Source organism: Loxodonta africana, chromosome 19 (genome assembly GCF_030014295.1).
Source record: "Loxodonta africana isolate mLoxAfr1 chromosome 19, mLoxAfr1.hap2, whole genome shotgun sequence".
NCBI lineage: Eukaryota > Metazoa > Chordata > Mammalia > Proboscidea > Elephantidae > Loxodonta > Loxodonta africana.
This window is the reverse complement of record NC_087360.1, coordinates 24,325,461-24,348,417: the sequence shown is the minus strand read 5'-3', so window position 1 is coordinate 24,348,417 and position 22,957 is coordinate 24,325,461. Positions and strand designations below refer to the sequence as shown.

General features: G+C 41.0%; 1 protein-coding gene across 11 annotated transcripts in view; it reads right to left on the bottom strand.

The window, feature by feature from the left end:
* PRR14L (proline rich 14 like) overlaps nucleotides 1-22,957 on the bottom strand; it is an 86,569-nt gene that overhangs the window by 55,134 nt on the left and 8,478 nt on the right. For 7 of the 11 annotated variants that reach the window (XM_023559207.2, XM_023559210.2, XM_010598721.3 and 4 more), the window contains exon 2: nucleotides 21,860-22,384. The exons of 2 other annotated variants lie outside the window; for them this stretch is intronic. In XM_023559207.2, the coding sequence (XP_023414975.2) occupies nucleotides 21,860-22,333 (474 nt within the window). In that variant the 5' untranslated portion in view covers nucleotides 22,334-22,384. Of the gene's footprint in view, nucleotides 1-11,790; nucleotides 12,087-21,859; nucleotides 22,385-22,957 lie in introns of those variants that run through there. 2 more of the 11 variants (XM_023559214.2, XM_023559215.2) reach the window with 2 other exon arrangements.

Sequence of the window (22,957 nt, the reverse complement as noted above, 5' to 3'; positions counted from 1 at the left end):
ATCACCACTCTAATTCAACATTGTGCTAGAGGTCCTAGCCAGAACAACTAGTCTAGATAAAGAAATAAAGGGCACCCAGATTGGCAAGGAAGAAGTAAAAGTATCTCTATTTGCAGATGATATTATCTTATACACAGAAAACCCTAAAGAATCCTCAACAAAACTACAAAAACTAATAGTTCAGCAGAGTGTCAGGATAGAAGATAAACACACAAAAATCAGTTGGATTCCTCTACACCAACAAAAGAACATTGAAGAAGGAATCATCAAATCAATACCATTTACAGTAGCCCCCAAGAAGATAAAATACTTAGGAATTAATCTTAACAGAGACGTAAAAGACCTACTCAAAAGAAAACTACAAGACATTACTGCAAGAAACATAAAGATCTACTTAAGTGCAAAAACATACCTTGCTCATGGATAGGAAGACTTAACATTGTAAAAATGTCTATGCTACCAAAAGCCATCTATAGATACAATGCAATTCTGATCCAAATTCCAACAACACTTTTTAATAAGATGGAGAAACGAATCACCAACTTCATATGGAAGGGAAAGAGGCCCCGGACAAGTAAAGCATTACTGAAAAAGAAGAACAAAGCGGGAGGCCTCACTCTACCTGATTTGAGAACCTATTATACCACCAGAGTAGTCAAAACAGCCTCGAACGGGTACGACAACAGATATAAAAACCAATGGAACAGAATTGAGAATCCAGACATAAACCCATCCACATATGAGCAGCTAATATTTGACAAAGGCCCAAAGTCAGTTAAATGGGGAAAAGACAGTCTCTTTAACAAATGGTGCTGGTATAACTAGATATCCAACTGCAAAAAAATGAAACAAGGCCCATACCTTACATCATGAACAAAAACAAACTCAAAATGGATCAAAGGCCTAAATATAAAATCTAAAACGATAAAGATCATGGAAGAAAAAATAGGGAAAATGCTAGGAGCCCTAATACATGCCATAAACACTACATAAAATATTGCTAACAATGAAGAAGACAAACAAGATAACTGGGAGCTCCTAAAAATCCAACACCTATGCTCATCCAAGGACTTCACCAAAAGAGTAAAAAGATTACCTACAGACTGGGGAAAAGCTTTTAGCTATGGCATTTCCTATTAGTGTCTGATCTCTAAAATCTACGTGATACTGCAAAAACTCAACTACAAAAAGACAACCCAATTAAAAAATTGACAAAGGATATGAACACATACTTCACCAAAGAAGACATTCAGGTAGCTAACAGATACATGAGGAAATGCTCACTATTATTGGCCATTAAAAAAAACCCAAACCCAGTGCCGTCCAGTCGATTCCAACTCATAGTTACCCTACAGGACAGAGTAGAACTGCCCCATAGAGTTTCCAAGGAGCGCCTGGCGGATTCGAACTGCCGACCCTCTGGTTGGCAGCTGTAGCACTTAACCACTATGCCACCAGGGTTTCCATCATTAGCCATTAGAGAAATGCAAATCAAAACTACAATGAGATTCCATCTCACTCCAACAAGCCTGGCATTAATCCAAAAAACACAAAATAATCAATGTTGGAGAGGTCGTGGAGAGACTAGAACACTTATACACTGCTGGTGGGAATGTAAAATGGTACAACTACTTTGGAAATCGATTTGGTGCTTCCTAAAAAATCTAGAAATAGAACTACCACACGATCCAGCAATCCCACTCCTTGGAATATATCCAAGAGAAGTAAGAGCCTTTACACGAACAGATATATGCACATCCATGTTCACTGCAGCATTGTTCACAATAGCAAAAAGATGGAAGCAACCAACGTGCCCATCAATAGATGAATGGATAAATAAATTATGGTATATTCACACAATGGAATACTACGAATCGATAAAGAACAGTGAGGAATCTGTGAAAAATTTCATAACATGGATGAACCTGGAAGGCACCATGCTGAGTGAAATTAGTCAGCTACAAAAGGACAAATATTTTATAAGACCATTTTTCTAAGAACTGGAGAAATAGTTTAAATAGAGAAGAAAATCTTCTTTGATGGTTATGAGTGGTGGGGGGAGGGAGGGAGGAAAGGGGTTTTCACTATTTAGATAGCAGATAAGAACTATTTTAGGTGAAGGGAAAGACAACACAGAATACAGAAGAGGTCAGCACAACTGGACTAAACCAAAAACAAAAAAGCTTCCTGACCAAACTGAATGCTTTGAAGGCCAGTGTATCAGGGCGGGTGTCTGGGGACCATGGTTTCAGGCGATATCTAAGTCTACCGGCATGATAAAATCTATTAAGAAAACACTCTGCATCCCACTTTGGAGAGTGGCGTCTGGGGTTTTAAATGTTAGTTAGCAGCCATCTAAGATGCATCGATTGGTCTCAAACCACCTGGAGCAAAGGAGAATGAAGACCACCAAATAACCAAGGTAATTATGAGCCCAAGAGACGGAAAGGGCTACATAAATCAGACTACATCAAGGGAATGGTGTCGCATTCATTGTCAAAAAAAAAAAAAAACGTTTCAAGATGTATCCTGAAGTAGAACGCTGTCAGTGATAGGATAATATCCATACGCCTACAAGGAAGACCAGTTAATACGACTATTATTCAAATTTATGCACCAACCACTAGAGCCAAAGATGAAGAAAGAGAAGATTTTTATCAGCCGCTGCAGTCTGAAATTGATCAAACATGCAATCAAGATGCATTGACAATTACTGGTGATTGGAATGCAAAAGCTGGAAACAAAGAAGGATCAGTAGTTGGAAAATATGGGCTTGGTGATAGAAACAATTCCAGAAATTGAATGACAGAATTTTGCAAGACCAACGACTTCTTCATTGCAAATACCTTCTTTCACCAACATAAACGGCAACTATACACATGGACCTCACCAGATGGAGCACACAGAAATCAAAGTGACTACATATGTGGAAAGAGATGATGGAAAAGCTCAATATCATCAGTCAGAACAAGGCCAGGGGCCGACTGTGGAACAGACCATCAATTGCTCATATGCAAGTTCAAGATGAAACTGAAGAAAATCAGAGCAAGTCCACGAGAACCAAAATATGACCTTGGAGTATATCCCACCCAAATTTAGAGACCACTTGAAGAATAGATTTGGCGCACTGAACACCAGTGACCGAAGACCAGATGAGTTGTGGAATGACATGAAGGACATCATACGTGAAGAAAGCAAGAGGTCATTGAATAGGCAGGAAAGAAAGAAAAGACCAAGATGGATGTCAGAGGAGACTCTGAAACTTGCTCTCGAATGTCAAGCAGCTAAAGCAAAATGAAGAATTGATGAAGTAAAAGAACTGAACAGAAGATTTCAAAGGGCGGCTCGAGAAGACAAAGTAAAGTATTATGATGACATGTGCAAAGAGCTGGAGCTGGGAAACCAAAAGGAAAGAACATGCTTGGCGTTTCTCAAGCTGAAAGAACTGAAGAAAAAATTCAAGCCTCGAGTTGCAATAGTGAAGGATTCTATGGGGAAAATATTAAACGACACAGGAAGCATCAGAAGATGGAAGGAATACACAGAGTCATTATACCAAAAAGAATTAGTCGTCGTTCAACCATTTCAAGAGGTGGCATACAATCAGGGATCGATGGTACCGAAGGAAGAAGTCCAGGCTGCTCTGAAGGCACTGCCGAAAAACAAGGCTCCAGAAATTGATGGAATATCAATTGAGATGTTTAAACAAATAGATGCAGCGCTGGAGGTACTCACTCATCTATGCCAAGAAATATGGAAGACAGCTTCCTGACCAATTGACCGGAAAAGATCCATATTTACGCCTATTCCCAAAAAAGGTGATCCAACTGAATATGGAAATTATAGAACAATATCATTAATATCATACGCAAGGAAATTTTGCTGAAGATCATTCAAAAACGGCTGCAGCAGTATATCGACAGGGAACTGCCAGAAATTCAGGCCGGTTTCAGAAGAGGGCGTAGAACCAGGGATATCATTGCTGATGTCAGATGGATCCTGGCTGAAAGCAGAGAATACCACAAGGATGTTTACCTGTGTTTTACTGACTGTGCAAAGGCATTTGACTGTGTGGACCATAACAAATTATGGATAACATTGCAAAGAATGGGAATTCCAGAACACTTAATTGTGCTCATGAGGAACCTTTACATAGATCAAGAGGCAGTTGTTAGGACAAAACAAGGGGATACTGTTTGGTTTAAAGTCAGGAAAGGTGTGCGTCAGGGTTGTATTTTTTCACCATACCTATTCACTCTGTATGCTGAGCAAATAATCCGAGAGGCTGGACTATATGAAGAAGAACAGGGCATCAAGATCGGAGGAAGGCTCATTAGCAACCTGCGTTATACAGATGACACAACCTTGCTTGCTGAAAGTGAACAGGACTTGCAGCACTTACTAAAGAAGATCAAAGACCACAGCCTTCAGTATGGATTGCACTTCAACATAAAGAAAACAAAAATCCTCATAACTGGACCGATAACCAGAGAAAAGACTGAAGTTGCCCAGGATTTTATTTTCCTTGGATCCACAATCAACAGCCATGGAAGCAGCAGTCAAGAAATCAAAAGACGCATTGCAATGGGAAAAACTGCTGCAAAGGACCTCTTTAAAGTGTTGAAGAGCAAAGATGTCACCTTGAAGATTAAGGTGCGCCTGACCCAAGCCATGGTATTTTCAATCACATCATATGCATGTGAATGCTGGACAATGAATAAGGAAGACAGAAGGAGAACTGAGGCCATTGAATTGTGGGGAAGAATTCTGAATATACCATGGACTGCCAAAAGAACAAACAAATCTGTCTTGGGAGAAGTACAACCAGAATGCTCCTTAGAAGCAAGGATGGTTGAGACTGCGTCTTACATACTTTGGACATGTTGTCAGGAGGGATCAGTCCCTGGAGAAGGACATCATGCTTGGCAGAGTACAGGGTCACCGGAAAAGAGGAAGACCCTCAGCAACGTGGACTGACACAGTGGCTGCGACAATGAGGTCAAGCCTAACAACGACTGTAAGGACGGCTCAGGACCGGGCAATGTTTCGTTGTGTTGTGCATAGGGTTGCTCTGAGTCAGAACCGACTTGATGGTACCTAACAACAACATCAGCCTGAGACCAGAAGAACTAGATAGTGCCTGGCTACAACTGATGACTGCTCTGACAAGGAACACAACAGAGTAGCCCTGACGGAGCAGGAGGGCAGCAGGATGCAGACTTCAAACTCTCGTAAAAGACCAGACTTAATGGTCTGACTGAGACTAGAAGGACCCCGGTGGTTATGGTCCCCAGACGTTCTGTTAGCCCAATACAGGAACCATTCCCAAAGAGAACTCTTCACACAAGGATTGGACTGGACAATGCGATAGAAAGTGATACTGGTGAAGAGTTAGCTTCTTGGATCAAGTAGACACATGAGACTATGTTGCCATCCCTGTCTGGAGGGGAAATGGGAGGGCAGAGTGGGTTAGAAGCTGGCCAAATGGATACGAAGATACAGAGTGGTGGGAAGGAGTGTGCTGTCTCATTAGAGGGAGAGCAACTAAGATTATTACGCTAGGTGTATATAAGTTTTTGTATGAGGGACTGACTTGGTTTGTGAACTTTCACTTAAAGCACAATAAAAATTAAAAAGAAAAAATGAACTTTGGATATTTCTCCAAAGTTTAGGAAGATTTTAGGAGGGTTTTGAAAACTGTTCTTACTATTTATCTGGGTCTGATTCCCATTAAAATGTGGCTGTATGTCCTGGAAAAGATGCAATTCTGATATATTCCTACGAGACTGGTTTAGAGCAGGAAAAAAAAAAAAATCACCGACTCTCATGGATTGAATTATGTCCCCCCAAAAATACGTGTATCAACTTGGTTAGGCCATGATTCCCAGTATTGTATGTTGTCCTCCTTTTTGTGATTTTAATTTTATTTTAAGAGGATTAGGGTGGGATTGTAACACCACCCTCACTCAGGTCTCCTCCAGGAATCAAAGAGTTTCCCTGGGGTGTGGCCTGCACCACCTTTTATCTCTCAAGAGATAAAAGGAAAGGAAAACAATCAGAGTTGGGGACCTCATACCACCAAGAAAGTAGCACCCGGAGCACAGCGTGTGCTTTGGGACCAGGGTCCTGCACCTGAGAAGCTCCTCGACCATGGGAAGATTGAGGACAAGGACCTTCCTCCAGAGTGAGAGAGAGAGAAATCCTTCCCCTGGAGCCAACACCCTGAATTTGGACTTATAACATACTAAACTGTGAGAAAATAAATTTCTCTTCGTTAAAGCCATCCACTTGTGTTATTTCTGTTATAGCAGCACTAGATAACCAAGACACATACGCCTTAAGAAGGAAAAAGCAATATACATGGAACTCTTTAGCTTTTATAAGCAGGGTACAGAAGCTCCTCTGGGCCTGATGTGCCTCTGACCTCTTCCTCATCTGAGCTTTTTGAGCTGGCGATCAGTTGGTATAGGGCAGCAGTGGGCACGTCCACAGGCTGGACTACAATACACTGTAGTATACAGTAAACTGCCAAAATATAGAGCAAATGAGATATGTCCCACTTACTGGCATTTTTGGAAACAGATATGATTACGTTAATAGCTAAGAACACTCCGGTAATAAAGAAAATTTTTATATCTCTACATGAATCTTTCGGTTTCTTACACTTGCATATCTAGAAAGGAACACCTGCAATATGGTAACTTTAAATCACCTTTGCACAGGTTAAAAAGGAATATTCCTCCATGCATCTAAGAAACAACCGGTGACTTTTAACAAAGCATCAATAATGTTAGCTGGGTAAGGCATTTCATTACACCCCCCCAGACTGAATTATCTAAGAGAATTTCTGATATAATTAGAACAAGTTCTAAGTTAATTTTCAGCAATGTGCCAATTGTGCTTTGGTAGTTCTCTGTCACACATTTAACCTGAATTGAGAACCCTGGGCAAACCATCAGGGTGGGTACCACAGTTGCCCTGGCTGACCCAGAGAGCAGCTTATGGCCACCAGTTTTGCTACGGAAAGCTTGAAGTTCACATTCTTCACCTATAAGACAGGTGGAATACTTTCCAGGAAGATTTCCTTTTAAGCAAACAGCAAGCTCCTTCACACTACTGCAATTTCCACTTAGGAACAAAGGCTTTTGGGGTTAAAAGTGAGTACGTTTAATTAATACTTAGTGCACCAACCTTTCATTTTAGTAAGTTTATGCAAACTGCAAAAAGATTGGGTGTCTTATGATCATGCCATTAAAAAACAAGTTTCTCAAACAGCGTAAGGTGCTTCAAGTGATTAACAGTCACTGTGCTTGCTTATTTGATGTCCCTGCTCCATTCCACCTACCTTCAAATATCCTGGACTTTGATATGACATAGCTAAAAGACAATTCAGAACTGTTCTCCACGTCTGTGTAGAACATGAATAAAGTATTGTATCTTGAGGCCAAAGCTTTTAAACACATTCAGCCTCGGCAGATCTCCCAGTATGGGGAGAAAAAAAGCAAACGAATGAAAGTGAAGCACTCTACAGCTTGTATCTAAGCACTTAAAAAAAAAAAACAGCTGCACGCTATATAAGCTGTCAGTGTGAAATCGCCGCGTCAAATGTCACAGATCCATCCCCCTGTATCTTCAGCACATGGTCCTTAAATAAGGCCAATCTTCCACGTCCTGCCTGATAGCCTCTGCAAGCACCATCGTCTGTGACCTTTCTCCCCACAAATGTGGGCTTCAGAGCTGAATGCTTGCTTTCAGGATGTGGTTTGGCTCCTGCAGCTCAGCTGTCACTTCCATAGCGCCTGCTCTCGGATAATTTTCCCTCCCTCTCTTTCACCTTTCTTCTCTCCCTCCATTAACGGGGTGCCCTGGATCAAAGCACAGTATTAAGTTACATGTTTTTACACCTTTATGACACAATTCCAAGGCAAGAAAGGATTATCTTTTGTTGTTTACCTTTTCATGACTGAGGGGTTTATTTCATAATTGGGTTTTTTTTTTTTTTTAACATTCGACGTTAATCGTGCAGATGATGACTTGGAAGCCTAGATGGAGCCCCTGTCCCCTTGAAGTTGCTACCTTTTCTGCCTTGTCATCTGAGTGTAAATCCAAACCGTAGCCAGTTCCTGATTGTGGGCATCTGAATACATGAGATGAGGAACACCTGAAGGAAAAGAACTTTGAAGAATGCTGCTTTTACAAAAAAAAAAAAAGACAACTAGAAAAAAAAATCACAGAATTTTAGGATGGCAAAGAACACCCTGGAGATTGCTTTGTCCAAACCAGAATCCCCTTTGCTACATCCCTGACGTGGAGTTAGTTATCTAGTACTGCCGTAACAGAAATACCACAAGTGGATGCCTTCAACAAACAGAAGTTTATTCTCTCACAGTCTAGTAGGCCACAAGTCCATATACAGGGTGTCAGCTCCAGGGGAAGACTTTCTCTCTTAATAGGGTCTATAGGAAGATCCTTGTCATCAATCTTTCCCTGGTCTAGGGGCTTCTCCGTGTAGGAACCTTGGGTCCAAAGGACACGTTCTGTTACTGGAGCTGTTTTCCTGGTGGTATGAGGTCCCCCTGTCTCTCTGATGACTACTCTCTTTTGTATCTCAAAAGAGACTGATTTAAGACACAGCCTAATCTTGTAGATGAGTCCTCCCTCATTAACATAACTGCCTCTAATTCAAAGCACATCAGATGACAAAATGGTGACAATACTGGGAATTGGGGCCTAGACACAATTTAATCCATAAGAAGTACCAAGCCTCTTCATAAATACTACTTCCCTAGGTGGCCTAATGGATTTGTAGACTGGCCTAGCTGTTAAAAAGTACCTCTCACATTGAGTTAAATTCTGTCTCTCTAGCAAGAAGAGTTTTTACTATTATTATTTTAATTTTTAACAATTGATTTAGAAATAATTTCAGACTTCAATATAGAAAAATCTTACATAACCACAATACTATTATCAATAGCACTAAATTAACATTGCGCTCTGGTGCTTTTGAGTCAGTTCCGACCTTATAGGAACCCTAAGTACACCAGAAGGAGACACTACCCAGTCCTGGATCATTCTCACAATCGTTGCTATGTTTGAGCCCATTGTTGCAGTCATGGTGTCAATCCATCTCGTTGATGTCCTTCTCCAGGCACTGGGCCCTCCTGAAAACATGTCCAAAGTACATGAGACGAAGTCTCACTGTCCTCCCTTCTAAGAAACATGCTGGCTGTACTTTTTCCAAAACAGATTTGTGTTTCTGGCTGTCCCTGGTACATCCAATATTCTTAGCCAAAGCCATAACTCAAGGGAAATTTTTCTTCTGTCTATCTTATTCGTTGTGCAGCTTTCACGCCCATATGAGGTAACTGAAAATACCATAGCTTGGGTCAGGTGTACCTTAGACCTCAAAGTGACATCATTTTTTTTAAAAAAACATTTTAAAGAGGTCTTTTGCTGCAGATTTGCCCAATGCGACATGTCATCTGATTTCTTGACTGCTGCTTCCATGGGCATTGATTGTTGATCCAATTAAAACGAAATTCTCGACAACTTCAATACTTTCTCCATTTACCATGATGTTGCTTATTGGTCTAGTTGTGAGGATTTCTGTTTTCTGTTGAGGTATGATCCATACCGAAGGCTGGAGTCTTCGGTCTTCACCAATAAGTGCTTCGAGTCCCCTTCACATTCAGCAAGCAAGGTTGTGTCATCTAAATACTGTAGGCTGTTAATGAGTCTTCCTCCAGTCCTAATGCCACGTTCTTCTTCCGATAGTCCAGCTTCTAGGATTATTTGTTCAGCATACAGGCTGAATAGGTATGGTGAAAGGATACAAACTGACACACCTTTCCTGACTTTAAACCACACTGTATCCCCTTGTTCTATTCAAACAACTGCCTCTTCCAAATTTGCTGGCATAAGCCAGCGAGCGCTTCCAGTGCACCATTCATTTGTTGAAACATCTCAACTGGTATTACGTCAATTCCCGGAGCCTTGTTTTTCACCAATGCCTTCAGTGCAGCTTAGACTTCTTCCTTCAATACCATTGGTTCTTGATCATATGCTACCTCCTGAAATGGATGAATGTCAACCAATTCTGTTTGGTACAGTGACTCTCTATTTCTTCCATCTTCTTTTGATGCTTCTTGTGTCATTCGATATTTTGCCCACAGAATCCTTCAATATTGCAACTCAAGGCTTGAATTTTTTCTTCAATTCTTTCAGTTTGAGAAATCCTTATTCTTCCCTTTTGATTTCCTAACTCCAGGTCTTTGCACATTTCATTAAAACACCTTACGTTGTCTTCTTGAACTGCCCTTTGAAATATTCTGTTCAGCTCTTTTATTTCATCATTTCTTCCGTTCACTTTAGCTACTCCATATTCAAGGGCAAGTTTCAGAGTCTCTTTTGACACCTATTTTTGGTCTTTTCTTTCAAATGACCTTTTGCTTTCTTCATGTATGACATTCTTGATGTCATCCCACAACTCATCTGGTCTTCGGTCATTAGTGTTCAATGCATCAAATCTATTCTTGAGATACTTTCTCAATTTAGGTGAGCTTGACCCTAGGTTGTGCTCTGGCTGTCGTGGACTTGTCTTAATTTTCCTCAGCTTCAAGAGTCACTATCATACTTCGGTGGCTTGCGTATTGCTGTGACGCTATAAGCTATGCCTCCGGTATTTCAAATGTCAGCAGGGCCACCCATGATGGACAGGTTTCAGTGGAGCTTCCAGACTATGAGAGGCTGAAAAAAAGGACCTGGTGACCTACTTCACAAAAACTGGCCAGTGAAAACCTTATGAATGGCAGCAGAACTTTGTCTGATATAGTGCTGAAGATGAGGCTCTTATGTTGGAAGGCACTCAAAATGACTGAGGAAGAGCTGCATCCTCAAAGTAGAGTCAACCTTAACGACATGGATGGAGTCAAGCATTCAGAACCTTCCTCTGCTGATGTGCCACTACTGAAAATGAGAAGGAACAGCCGCAAACATCCATTAAAAAATCAGAAAGTGGAATGTAAAAGTATGAATCTAGGAAAATTGAAAGTTAGCAAAAATGAAATGGAACTGAAGAAAATGAATGCTTGAGGTTCGCTATCCTAGGCATTAGTGAGCTGAAATGGACTGCTACTGGACATTTCGAATTGGACAATCTTATAGTCTACTACGCCGGGAATGACAACTTGAAGAGGAATGGCATTGCATTCATTGTTAAAGAGAACATTTCAAGATCTATCCTGAAGTAAAACGCTGTCAGTGATAGGGTAATATCCATACACCTACAAGGAAGACCAGTTAATACGACTACTATTCAAATTTACGCACCAACCACTAAAGCCACAGATGAAGAAATTGAGACTTTTACCAACTTTCGCGATCTGAAATTGACTGAACATGCAATCAGGATGCATCGATAATTACTGGTGATTGGAATGCTAAAGTTTAAAACGAAGAAGGATCAGTAGTTGGAAAATACGGCCTTTGTGATGCTGGAGATTGCATGACAGAATTTTGCAAGACCAACGACTTCATTGCAGATAACTTTTTTCAACAACATAAATGACTACTGTACACGTAGACCTCTCCAGATGGAATACACAGGAATCAAATTGACCAGATCTGTGGGAAGAAACCATCAACTACTCATATGAAAGTTCAAGTTGAAGCCGAAGAAAATTAAAACAAGTCCATGAGAGCCAAAGTACAACCTTGAGTATATCCCACCTGAATTTAGAGACCATCTCAACAATGGATTTGATGCATTGAAATTAACACTAATGTACAGACCTTATTAAAATATTGTCATCTGCCCCAGAGTATCCTCTTGTTTGGTCAGGATCCAATCAGGCTCCCACAATGCATAACCACCAAGTCTCCGTAGTCTCCTTTAAACAGTTCCTTAGTCTTCACTTTTCAAGTCCTTAATACTTTCGAAGAGAACGTCTCTCATTTTGGATTTGTCTGATGTTTCCTCTTGATTCGATTCTATTTATGCATTCTGGGAGCAGGAATAGGGCAGAAGTGATGTTGGTCCTTCTTGGTGTATCCTATCAGGAGGCTCGTGGTGTTGGAACACCTCATTCCTGGGGAAGTAAAGTGGGGTCACTTGGTTCGGGTGGGGTTTCCCCTGTTGAGGTATTATTTTTTCAATTAATAAGTTAACTTTTATAATCAATAAATATCTTGTGGGAAGAAACTTTGAGACTATGTAAATATTTTTGTTTCTCATTTATACTTGTAGCCTCGAGTTTTAACATTCATTGATGAGTTTGCTCAAAACTATTTTAACTGTGTTGGTTGCAAAATGGTGATTTTTCATATTCTCATCATTCATTTTTATTAACTTATTAATTAAAACATAATCCTATATGTATTAGTTAGGATTCTATAAGATCTTTCTTTTCTCAGTTTATTCATTCAAGTTTTTGTTTATACCAGCATGGACTTTTGAGTTTTTGTTTTATTCTAAGGGTTATAATTGATTACTATCATTTATTTTAAGCTCAACTCATCCCAGACTTTCTCACTGGGCATCACTTCAAGTTGGCTCCAGTGTCCTTTTGATATGTTCCCATTACTCTTTTTTTTTTTTTGGCGGGGGTGCATTTCATATCTGTCACCACATTGTTCCAGGTGTGTCTTAGTTCCTTAGTGCTGCTATAACAAATACCACAGGTGGGTGGCTTTAATGAACGGAAATTTTTTTTCTCGGTTTAGAGGCTGGAAGGAAACTGGTGGCGTAGTGGTTAAGTGCTACAGCTGCTAACCAAAAGGTCAGCAGTTCGAATTCACCAGGCGCTCCTTGGAAACACTATTAGGCAGCTCCACTCTGTCCTATAGGATCGCTATGAGTCAGAATTGACTTCACGGCAGTGGGTTTGGTTTTTTCCCCAGGTATAGGGGTTAGGATTCAAAACACATATTTGGTGGGGTGGGGTGAGGGGGACACAAGTCAATCCACAACATTCCACCCTCTGGCCCCTAAAAATTCACTGTCCTTCCAACTTGCGAAACATTCATCCCGTTACATTATCGCACAAATTTTAGCCCATTACAGCAACAACTCTAAATTCAAATCTCATCTTGTGGATCATCTAAATCAAGTATGGGTGAGACTCTGGGTGTGTTCCATGCTGGGGCAACATTCCTTTACATTTGTGAACCTGTGAGACCTAGAATACAAGTTATCTGCTTCTGAAGTATAATGATGAAACAGGCACAAGGTACACACTTCTATGACAAATGGGAGAAATTGGAAGGAAAGGGATAAAGAGCACCTATCAAGTTCAAGTTCAGAACCCAGCAAAACAAACTACATTAGCTCTGAAGGTTGAAGATAATGCTCTGTTCTTCAGGAGTACCTAGGCAACAGCCCTGCCCTCCAGATTTTGAGTGTTGGTCAAGGTCTCCAGATTATTGGTGGAGGTCACTTGGCCCTGGGTGTCAGTTCAACCAGGACAGCAGTTCTGCTCCCTCAGCTGTGGATAGAACCACTCTCCTAAGGCCCTTTGAGTGGTGTCCCCACCTCTTTGGTCCCTACACAGCTCCGTTCTCTTGGCCTCTGGGCATGATGCCCCTCATTCCACCAGCTCTAGGCAACAGTCCCATCCTCAGGGCCCACCTGAAAGGCAGTCCCACGCTCCAAACCGTGATGGCGAAGATCTGACTCTTTGAAACCTATGGAGGCAGCTCTGCTCCCCATGGTACTCCAACAGTTCTGCTGATCTCTGAACTGTTCCCTGGATGGTGTCTTCCTGTTCTTTGGAGAACGACTGATGTTTGCAACGAAGTTGCTCCATTGGTTTGTTTTCTGCCTATAGAATTCCAGTGGGCAGGCAGCTTTCCTTCATTTTGTACTATCTCTGTCCCTTTCTGTGGCTGAAAAGATCCATCAGTCACAGGCTTAATAGAACAAAACTCTTAAAAGTTTAAGTTGCCACACCCTTGGTGAAAGTTTTTTCAGGACATGTTTCCTCAGTTTGTACAACAAAATTTTCTAAATCTTTAAGTTTGGGTTTCATTTTACACAGTTCATTTTTTAATCTCTCTCTTTCTTCCTGCATCTTACTTTAAGCAGCAAGGAGAAACCACGTTGCTCTTTTAAGATCTTGCTTAGAAATTTCCTCAGCCAAATAGCCAAGTTCATCACTTACAAGTTCTACCTTCCACCAAACATTTGAACGTAATTCAGAGAAGTTCTTTGCCACTGTCTAGAAAGCATCACCCTTTGGGGGACATCTAGGTCTACTGGTATATAAAAGTCTATTAGAAAATGTTCTGCATCCCACTTTGGTGAGTGGCGTCTGGGATCTTAAAAGCTTGCAGGCAGCCATCTAAGATGCACCAATTGGTTCCAACCCACCTGGAGCAGAAGAGAATGAAGAACACCAAAGACAGAAGGAAAATACTAGTCCTAGAGATAAAAGGGCCACACAAACCAGAGCCTCCATCAGCCCGAGAACAGAAGAACTACATGGTGCCTGGCTACCACCAATGACTGCCCTAACAGGGAACACAACAGAGAGTCCCTGATAGAGCAGAAGAAAAGTGTGGTGCAGAACTCAAATTCTAGTAAAAAGACCAGACTTAATGGTCTGAGACTAGAGGAACCCCAGAAGACACAGCTCCCGGACTCTCTGTTAACCCAAAACTAAAACCATTCCTAAAGCCAACTCTTCATAGACTGGACTATAAGACATAAAATAATACTTACGAAGAGTGTGCTTCTTAGCTCAAGTGTATACACGAGGCTAAATGGGCAGCTCCTGTCCAGAGGCGGGATGATAAGGCAGAAAGGGATAGGAGCTGGTTGAATGGACAAGGGAAACCCAGGGTGGAAAGGGGGAGTGTGCTGTCACATTATAGGGATTGCAACTAGGGATGTATAGATTTTTGTATAAGAAATTAACTTGAGCTATAAGCTTTCACCTAAAGCGCACACACAAAAAAGCATCACCTTACCCCCAGTGTCCAATCACATGCTCATTGTTTCCTTTTAAAGCCTCACCAGAAGTAGAGTTAATGTCTACATTTCTAGCAACATCCTGTTCATGACAGCAGAAGCCCTCAATTCTTCCTAAGCCCTTGTCTTAGCTATCCAGTGCTGCTACAACAGAAATTTATTCTCTCACAGTCTAGGAGGTTAGTAGTCCGAATGGAGGACGCTAGCTCCAGGGGAAGGCTTTCTTTCTCTGGCTGCTCTAGGGGAGGGTCTTGACATCAATCTTCCCCTCGGTCTAAGAGTTTTTCAGCACAAGGACCTGAGTTCAAAGGATGCGCTCTGCCCTGGGCTCTTCTTTCCTGGTGGTAGGAGGTCCCTCTCCTCTCTGCTCAATTCTCTCTTTTTTATCTTAAAAGAGATTCAGTCAAGATACAACCTAATCCTACAGATTGTGTCCTGCCTCATTAACACCAGACGGTAGGATTTACAACACATAGGATAATTACAGCAGATCAAAAAATGGAGGACAACCACACAATACTGGGAATCATGGCCTAGCCAAGTTGACACATTTTTGAGGGACATAATTCAATCCATAACAGCCCTTATCAGAACCATCCTTAATGTCCATAATTCTTACCAATAGTCTCATCAAGGAAAACTAGGGCTTTGCTATGGAGCACATCAAGCTTTCTTCAGATTCCCCCCATTACCCAACTCCACATTTTAGGTATTTGTTAGAGAGGCACCCCACTCTCAGTATTAAATTCTTGGTTATCTAGTGGAAATAGAAAAAATACCACAAGTGGGTGGCTTTACAATGAACAGAACTTTATTTTCTCACAGTTTAGGAGGCTGAAAGTCCAAATTCAGGCCACTGGCTCTAGATGAAGGTTTTCTTTGTTGGCTCTGGGGGGAACATCTTGTCTCTCTTTAGCTTCTGTTCCTTGGTGATCTTCATGTGGCGTGGCATCTATATCCCCTCATCTGAGCTTCCCTGCTTTCGTGTCCAATCTGCTGGTTCTGTATCTCTAAAGTGATTGCCTTAAAACACACCCTACAATGGTATGGTCTCATTAACACAGCAAATGAAACTCAATTCCCAAATGGGATTACAGCCACTGGTAAAGGGGTTACGATTTACAATACGTATTTTGGGGGGACACGATTCAATCCATTAACAAGGGTCATTTTGTATTTCTCCCTGAATCAGCCATTTCTCCAAGGAGCCTTAGTTCCTTTTTATTAGAAACCAATACCTGGGTGCTATATGGGCTCATTGCTATGGGGTATCAACTGCTTCTGGGACCCATCTCAACCAAGCATGTATTTCTAAATTTGTATGTATTAAAAACTCTAAGTTTATACTGATACCTCCAATTCCAATGCAATACCACAAGGTTTGTTCTATGTTTCCCTCCTCCATTTGTAATTTCTATGTTTGACAGTGAGAGCCTTGGCTTTCATTATCCACATTATACTTACTCATTTGTTCAATCCTAAAATACACATAAATAGTTTGGGAACTGCTAAGCCATAACTTTAGTTAGTAAATTTGTGAAAAACAAATTTACTAACTAAAGTACAATACTCGTATATAGTTCTTGTCTTTAGTCTTACAGCATATAGTCAAAATACTGTTTCCCAATGTTAGGTTACTTTTCTTCCTCATTGTGGTTTTACTATTCATTTGTAACACATTTAAATTCATTTGTTATACTTTGTATTCAATTTTGGGTTACCTCCATATCCTGGCTGTCCAGTTATCTACTTTTCCAGTATGTGAGAAATCAACATGGTCTGGATGTCAGAACTACATAAAAAGGTGTACTCTCCTTCTACCCCCATCCCTCTACTCTGGTCCCTTTCCCCCATCCCTTCCCACACACTCCCTATAAGTAACCAATCTCATTAGTTTCTGGTTTATCCTTCTTATGTATGTATGTGGGTGAGTTTTGTACAAGTGAGCAGATTGCTTGTATACTTACTTTCCCTTCTTTCTTAAATGAAAGGGAGGATATTACAGATTTTCCTTTGCTCTTTGCTTTTTTCACTTAAAAGTATATCCTGGTATGCTAAAAGAGTTTAACACAGCAGGCCTGCGACTTCTATCCTTTAAAAAGGCCTGCCTGCCAAGGATGGCCCTTGGCTGGTGTCTGGGAACTTGGATTTTGGGAGGATTCCCACCTTTCCCTCCGTAATGAAGTGTCAAGCCTGTACAAACAATTTGGCTTATGCTGAACACCTTCTTTCCTTCTGCAAGTCTGGAATTCTGGTACATGCTGAGCAGAGGGTACCTACGTGACCAACCATTCAATAGCAACTGTGGACGCTGAGTCTCTACCAAGGTTCCCTGCTAGACAACAGTTCACGTAAGTTGTCCTAATTCATTGCTAGAGGAGTTAAGTGTGTGTGACTACGCAAGGACAGGACTCTTGGAAGCTTGTGACTGGTTTCCTCTGCACTTCACCCCATGCCTCTTTTCCCTTTATTGATCTTGCTTTGCATCTTTTTACTGTACATCTTAGCTGAGTAAGATTACATGCTGAGTCCTGTTAGTCTTCCTAGGAAATCATCAAATCTAGAGGTGGTCCTGGCAACCCCTGACACCCCTGAAAACCAATAAGAGTCTTCACTGTTCATTACAGCTGCAGAGTACTTCATTGTATGAACGTAGCGTAACAATGTGTAATTTGTTCAACGTATCTTCTACGCGTGGACACTTAGGTTGCTTTCAATATTTTCCAATTATAAACATGACAGGAGTCCCTGAGTGGCGCAAATGGTTAAGCGCTGGACTACTAATCAAAAGGTTGGTGGTTCAAACCCACCCAGAGGCACCACTGAAGTAAGGCCTGGCAACCTGCTTCGGAAATGTCACAGCCTTGAAAATCCTACAGAGCAGCTCCATTCTGCATACATGGGGTCACCATGAGTCGAAGCTGACTCAACGGCAACTACCAACAACATAGATATGATTCAAAGAATAACCTTGTCTGTGTATTTTCCATACTGTAGGGGGTAATACCTTCAGGGTAGATTCCTAGAAAGAGAAGTGCTGGGTCAACAGGTCAGGAATTATGTAGTTCTATTAGATGTTGCCAAATTCCTCTTCAGAAGGGTTGTATCAGTTTGCATTTCCACCCGCAATGTAGAAGAATGCCTGTCCCCTCACAACTTTGCTAACCATGTATGTTGTCAAACTTTTTCATTTTCAACATTCTAAGTAAAAAGTGGTATCCCAGGTTGTTTAAATTTGTATTTCTCTAATTATGAGTGAGGATGATCATCTTTTCATGTTTAAGGACAATGTATACGTACATACATAAATGTATATGCACACGCATATACATATATATTGTAAATTATTCAAGTCTTTTCCTCATTTTTCTATCGGCTTTTGGTCCTTTAGTCCTTAATTCAAGGGTTCTTTATATAGCAGAGATATAAGCCCTTAGGAGCCCTGGTGATGCAATGGCTGAGCGCTTGGGTGCTAACTGAAAGGTTGGCAGCTGGAACCCACCAGCAGCTCCATGGGAGAAAATACATGGAGACCTGCTCCCATAAAGACTGCTGTTGTTAGGTGCTGTCAAGTCAGTTCTGACTCACAGTGACCCTACAGGAGAGAGTAGAACTGCCCCATGGAGTTTCCAAGGAACGGCTGATGGATTTGAACTGCCAACCTTTTGGTTAGCAGCCGAGCTCTTAGCCACTACACCACCAGGCCTCCCCAATAAAGATTACAGACTAGGAAATCCTATGGGGCATTTCTACTCTGTCATGTAGGGTTACTATGCATGAGAATCAACTTGATGGCATACAACAACATAAGCCCTTTATCTGTGATGCATGTTGCAAATATTTTCTTCCAACTTGTCCATTGTCTTTTGACTGTGTTTATAGTATCTTGCTAATCTAGCAATTTTTTTTTCAATGTTCCTTTCTGCTTTATTCACAATAGCAAATAAATAGAAACACCCAAAGTGCCCATCAACAGATGAATGGACAAGCAAACTCTGGTACATACATATAATGGAACATCACACAACCATAAAAAGAATGATGAGTCCACGAAACATTATAACAAGGATGGACCTGGCAGGCGTAATGCTAAGTGAAAGCAGTCAAGCATACAAGGACATATATTGCGTGACCCCTCTTTTATAAGACGACAAGAATTAGACATAGATAGACCAATGTTCATCAGTGGCCATGGTGGGGCAGGGGCAGTGTGCTTTATGTTATAAAGGCCTGTTATTTTTGGTGATGGGAAAAGTGGCACTGAATGTGGATACAGTGAGCACAGCACAACCAAAGAAAGAACAAGTGTTTGAGCACATATGGATGGATATAGGCATACTGGTATATGGGTAGGTACAGGTGTGTTCATAGGTGATAAAAGATAAAGTATCTATAAACTAACCAAAACCAAACCCACTGCTGTCAAGTCAATTCCGATTTATAGCGACCCTATAGGACAGAGCAGAACTGCCCCATAGTCAATCCAGCAATTCTTATCTTAAGGTCCAAGGACAGATTTCAAGGGATCTGAGAACCTTCTGAAACGGTATGTCTGCTTTCCTGAGAGGTGTGCAGCTTTCGGATTTCCAAAGGATTCCGTGACTTCAGAATGATGAGGGGTTACTACTGCCCCACGTCTTCCATCAAGCCTAACTGTGCCTAACAGGTACAATTCTGCTTGACAGCCCTGCAAATTCTTCAAGACTTCTCTCATTCCACTTGGTTTTTTTCTTTCCTAAGTCAGATACCCAGTGACCTGGCCTCCAAAGGTGTATTTGAGGTTGTATCGCTAATGTGTGACTTCTTATCCATGAATGTGTATTCCTGATTTTCTATACTCCTCTCACATGGGACACTGAGAGGAGACTACGATCTTCTAGGCTATCATCACAAAACAGAGCTCAAACATCACTCTCAGCCCAGGTAAAACTTCTGTTAATGCATATTAAGAGTAAACTGGTTCTTGGCAGCCACGCTACAGTCAATTCTAACTGACCAAATAAAATCTGTAGGTCTTCCATTTCCCCATATGTACTTCTACCTCACTCCCACTCCCATGTTAAGTTTACTTTTTGGTACCATGTATAGAATCGTAATTAACTCTAGCGGAGTGCGATGGAGAAAGGGGATGTGTAAAAAAGAACAGGGAGATAGTCATCTTCTAGTTCTTAGGCTGGGTGATACACGTACATGTGTGTGTTCATTATTATACTTTATAACTTAAAAAATATTACACATACTTTTACTTTATATCAAATGTTACCTTAAGAAATGTTTCATCTTGTTAGACTCGACTCACAGTATCAAGAAGTCAAGAACTTTTGCATCCTGAACCTATTTTATTTATTCAACTATTTGTATCCTTAAGGGTAGGTCACCACAATATAAGATCTAATAAGATATCATGTTCAACTGTTCCTGTAAATGCTTCATTCATTCCTAATTAGAGTCAATGTACAAAGCCTACTAATAATAATCAACGGTACTATATGCAGCTTGTGTAAAGAAATGATGTATTTATCAAGTGGGGAATGGATCCTAGACCAGGAAACCCAAAGAACATGAATATATCAGTGGGTCTAGAGCAGGGGCTGGCAACCCAGAGGCCAGGGTCAGCCACCTTTTGTTACAAGTAGTTTTACTGGAACATAACCAGTCATTCATTTACAGGTTGTCTACAGCTGCTTTCTTATTACAACAGCAGAACTGAGTAGTTCCAACAGAGACCACATGGTGTGCAGACTAAAATATTTATATGGTCATTTTCATAAAAAGTTTGCCAATCAAACTAAACAAGTATAGCTGAATGAGTAAAGAATATTTGCTTTGAGCATTACACTCTCTTAAAGAATTATCTATATGACATTAAAGTGACAATACTATCTCTAACAAATAGATGAGTGGTTTATGGGGCAGTGAGTCTAAGTCAATGGTGGTGAAATAATATGTGGAGAGGAAGCAAGAATGGTGACACAACGTGAAGAATGTAATCAATGCCATTGAACTGTACACGTAGAAACTGGTGAATGGACGTATGATCTGCTGTGCAAATTTTCACCAGAAAAAAAAAAAGTTTGCCAGCCCTTGGTCTAGGGCACCATTCAGGGAACAGAATGTGTCTTCTTGTTCACTGGGCAGGTATATTCTTTTAGGGATTTGGGTCCATCAGGGTGTCACAACTCACTAACCATGAGTCTCACTTAACTAACCCCTTGTACTTGAATTTCAGGCTGAGAGAAATTAGATTTTCCACATACGTTTGTCTACAGGGAGAAGGCATGCTTGCCCAGCCAATGTGATCATTTCTACCAAATAACTACTGCATTTTACATTATGTATTAATACAACAGGCTTTCTGACTTATACTTCGGTCTCTCATGAGGTGGGTTAGCACAGTCAATCCTTTGGAGACTACCATGTCTAACATACTGAAAAATAAGAGTCAAGTTTCTGGATTGGCAAAGATAAGGACCAGCTCCTAAAATATGGTGATCCCCCTAGGGTACTGACCCTTTGAAAGCCTCCCTCAAAGACATCGCGTTCCACCCTAACTATGATACTCCCAAAATTAAGGGATGAGCACACATCATTTCCTAACACCTGATGCTGAACTACCACAGGACTACAACAAAGAGACTCAACATTCCACATACTGTAGCTGATTCTGAGAAGTAATACTTTCTCATTAGATCAGCACTTCCTCTCTTCAACAGTCTAATGCAACACAAATGTTTAAAAGATCATCGAGAGTCAGCATCAAAACCAGTATTTTGGAAATGTTTAAAAAATACATCATAAGCTACCTGTCAGCACCTGTATTTCATAATGTGAAGAATTACTTTGGAAAGCTGTCATTCACACTCAACTCATCTGAATCAAGATCTCATTTCTTACCTGCCTTAGGCTGATCTTTCCTTCAGCAGCTGTGGAATGTTGACTCTGGTCTTCCTTTGCTCCCTCACAGAGGTCTCTTACAATTTCTTCCTGGTTCCCTCGATCTCTGAAGACCTTTAGCTCCATGTTTTTGGTTTTCTCTTCCCTATCCAAGATGCCAGAAGCCACAGAGCCTCCTGCTGTGGAGTCCACCAGCCCACACCACCCAGGCTCACCCCCATCATCCAAGGTCTCAGGGTTTTCTTCACAACAACTTTCCACATGAGTCCTCTGCTGCTCCAAGGGCAGTGTCCTACTCTGACTTATAAGCGCCCCTGAGGCTCCGGGATTTACATCTGGAATCCCACTTGGCTCAGAGTCAGCATGAAGCTCTTTGGAGACACTCACTGGGAGTTCAGAGTATACTTCCTCTACCACTGCAGACATGGAGGAATCAAGTGGAACTGGCTGAGTCTCTACTCCGGATGACAGCATTAGGGCAGACGTAGATTATGGAGTCAAGTCTTTTACACCAAACGGTTCACCCTGACACAAATCAAAGGAAGGGATAAAAGTTTAAAACCTTGACAGGGTAGAAGAAAGCACTCTAAGCTCTAACTGACTAAAATAAGGAAAATTATACCTCAAATGCCAGCATTACCTGGTACCTTGTACTGTTAATTTCTCCTTAATAGACTGTGAATTTGTGAAAAGTAAATACCTTAAACTTTTAATAGGTATCTGTCTGATCTCAATTCAAATACTGCCTTATAAACAATTCTCAATTTAAATCTAAAGGGCCAGCAAAGTAGACAGGAAGAAAAAAGCCCCATTGCCGTCAAGTTGATTCCAACTCACGGTGACCCTAGAGGACAGAGTACAACTGCCTCACAGGGTTTTCAATGAGTGCCTGGTGGATTCGGACTTTCGACCGGTTGGTTAGTGGAGCCATAGCTCTTAACTAGTACGTCACTAGGGTTTCCAGATGGAAATAAGGTATGTCTAAATATTCAGGGATAGACGTGACATAAAACAAAGATGCTGTTTTTATTTGTTTTCTGGGCATGAATTTACCTGTTTTGTTCACTGCTATATCCAAAATGTCTAGATTACCCGACT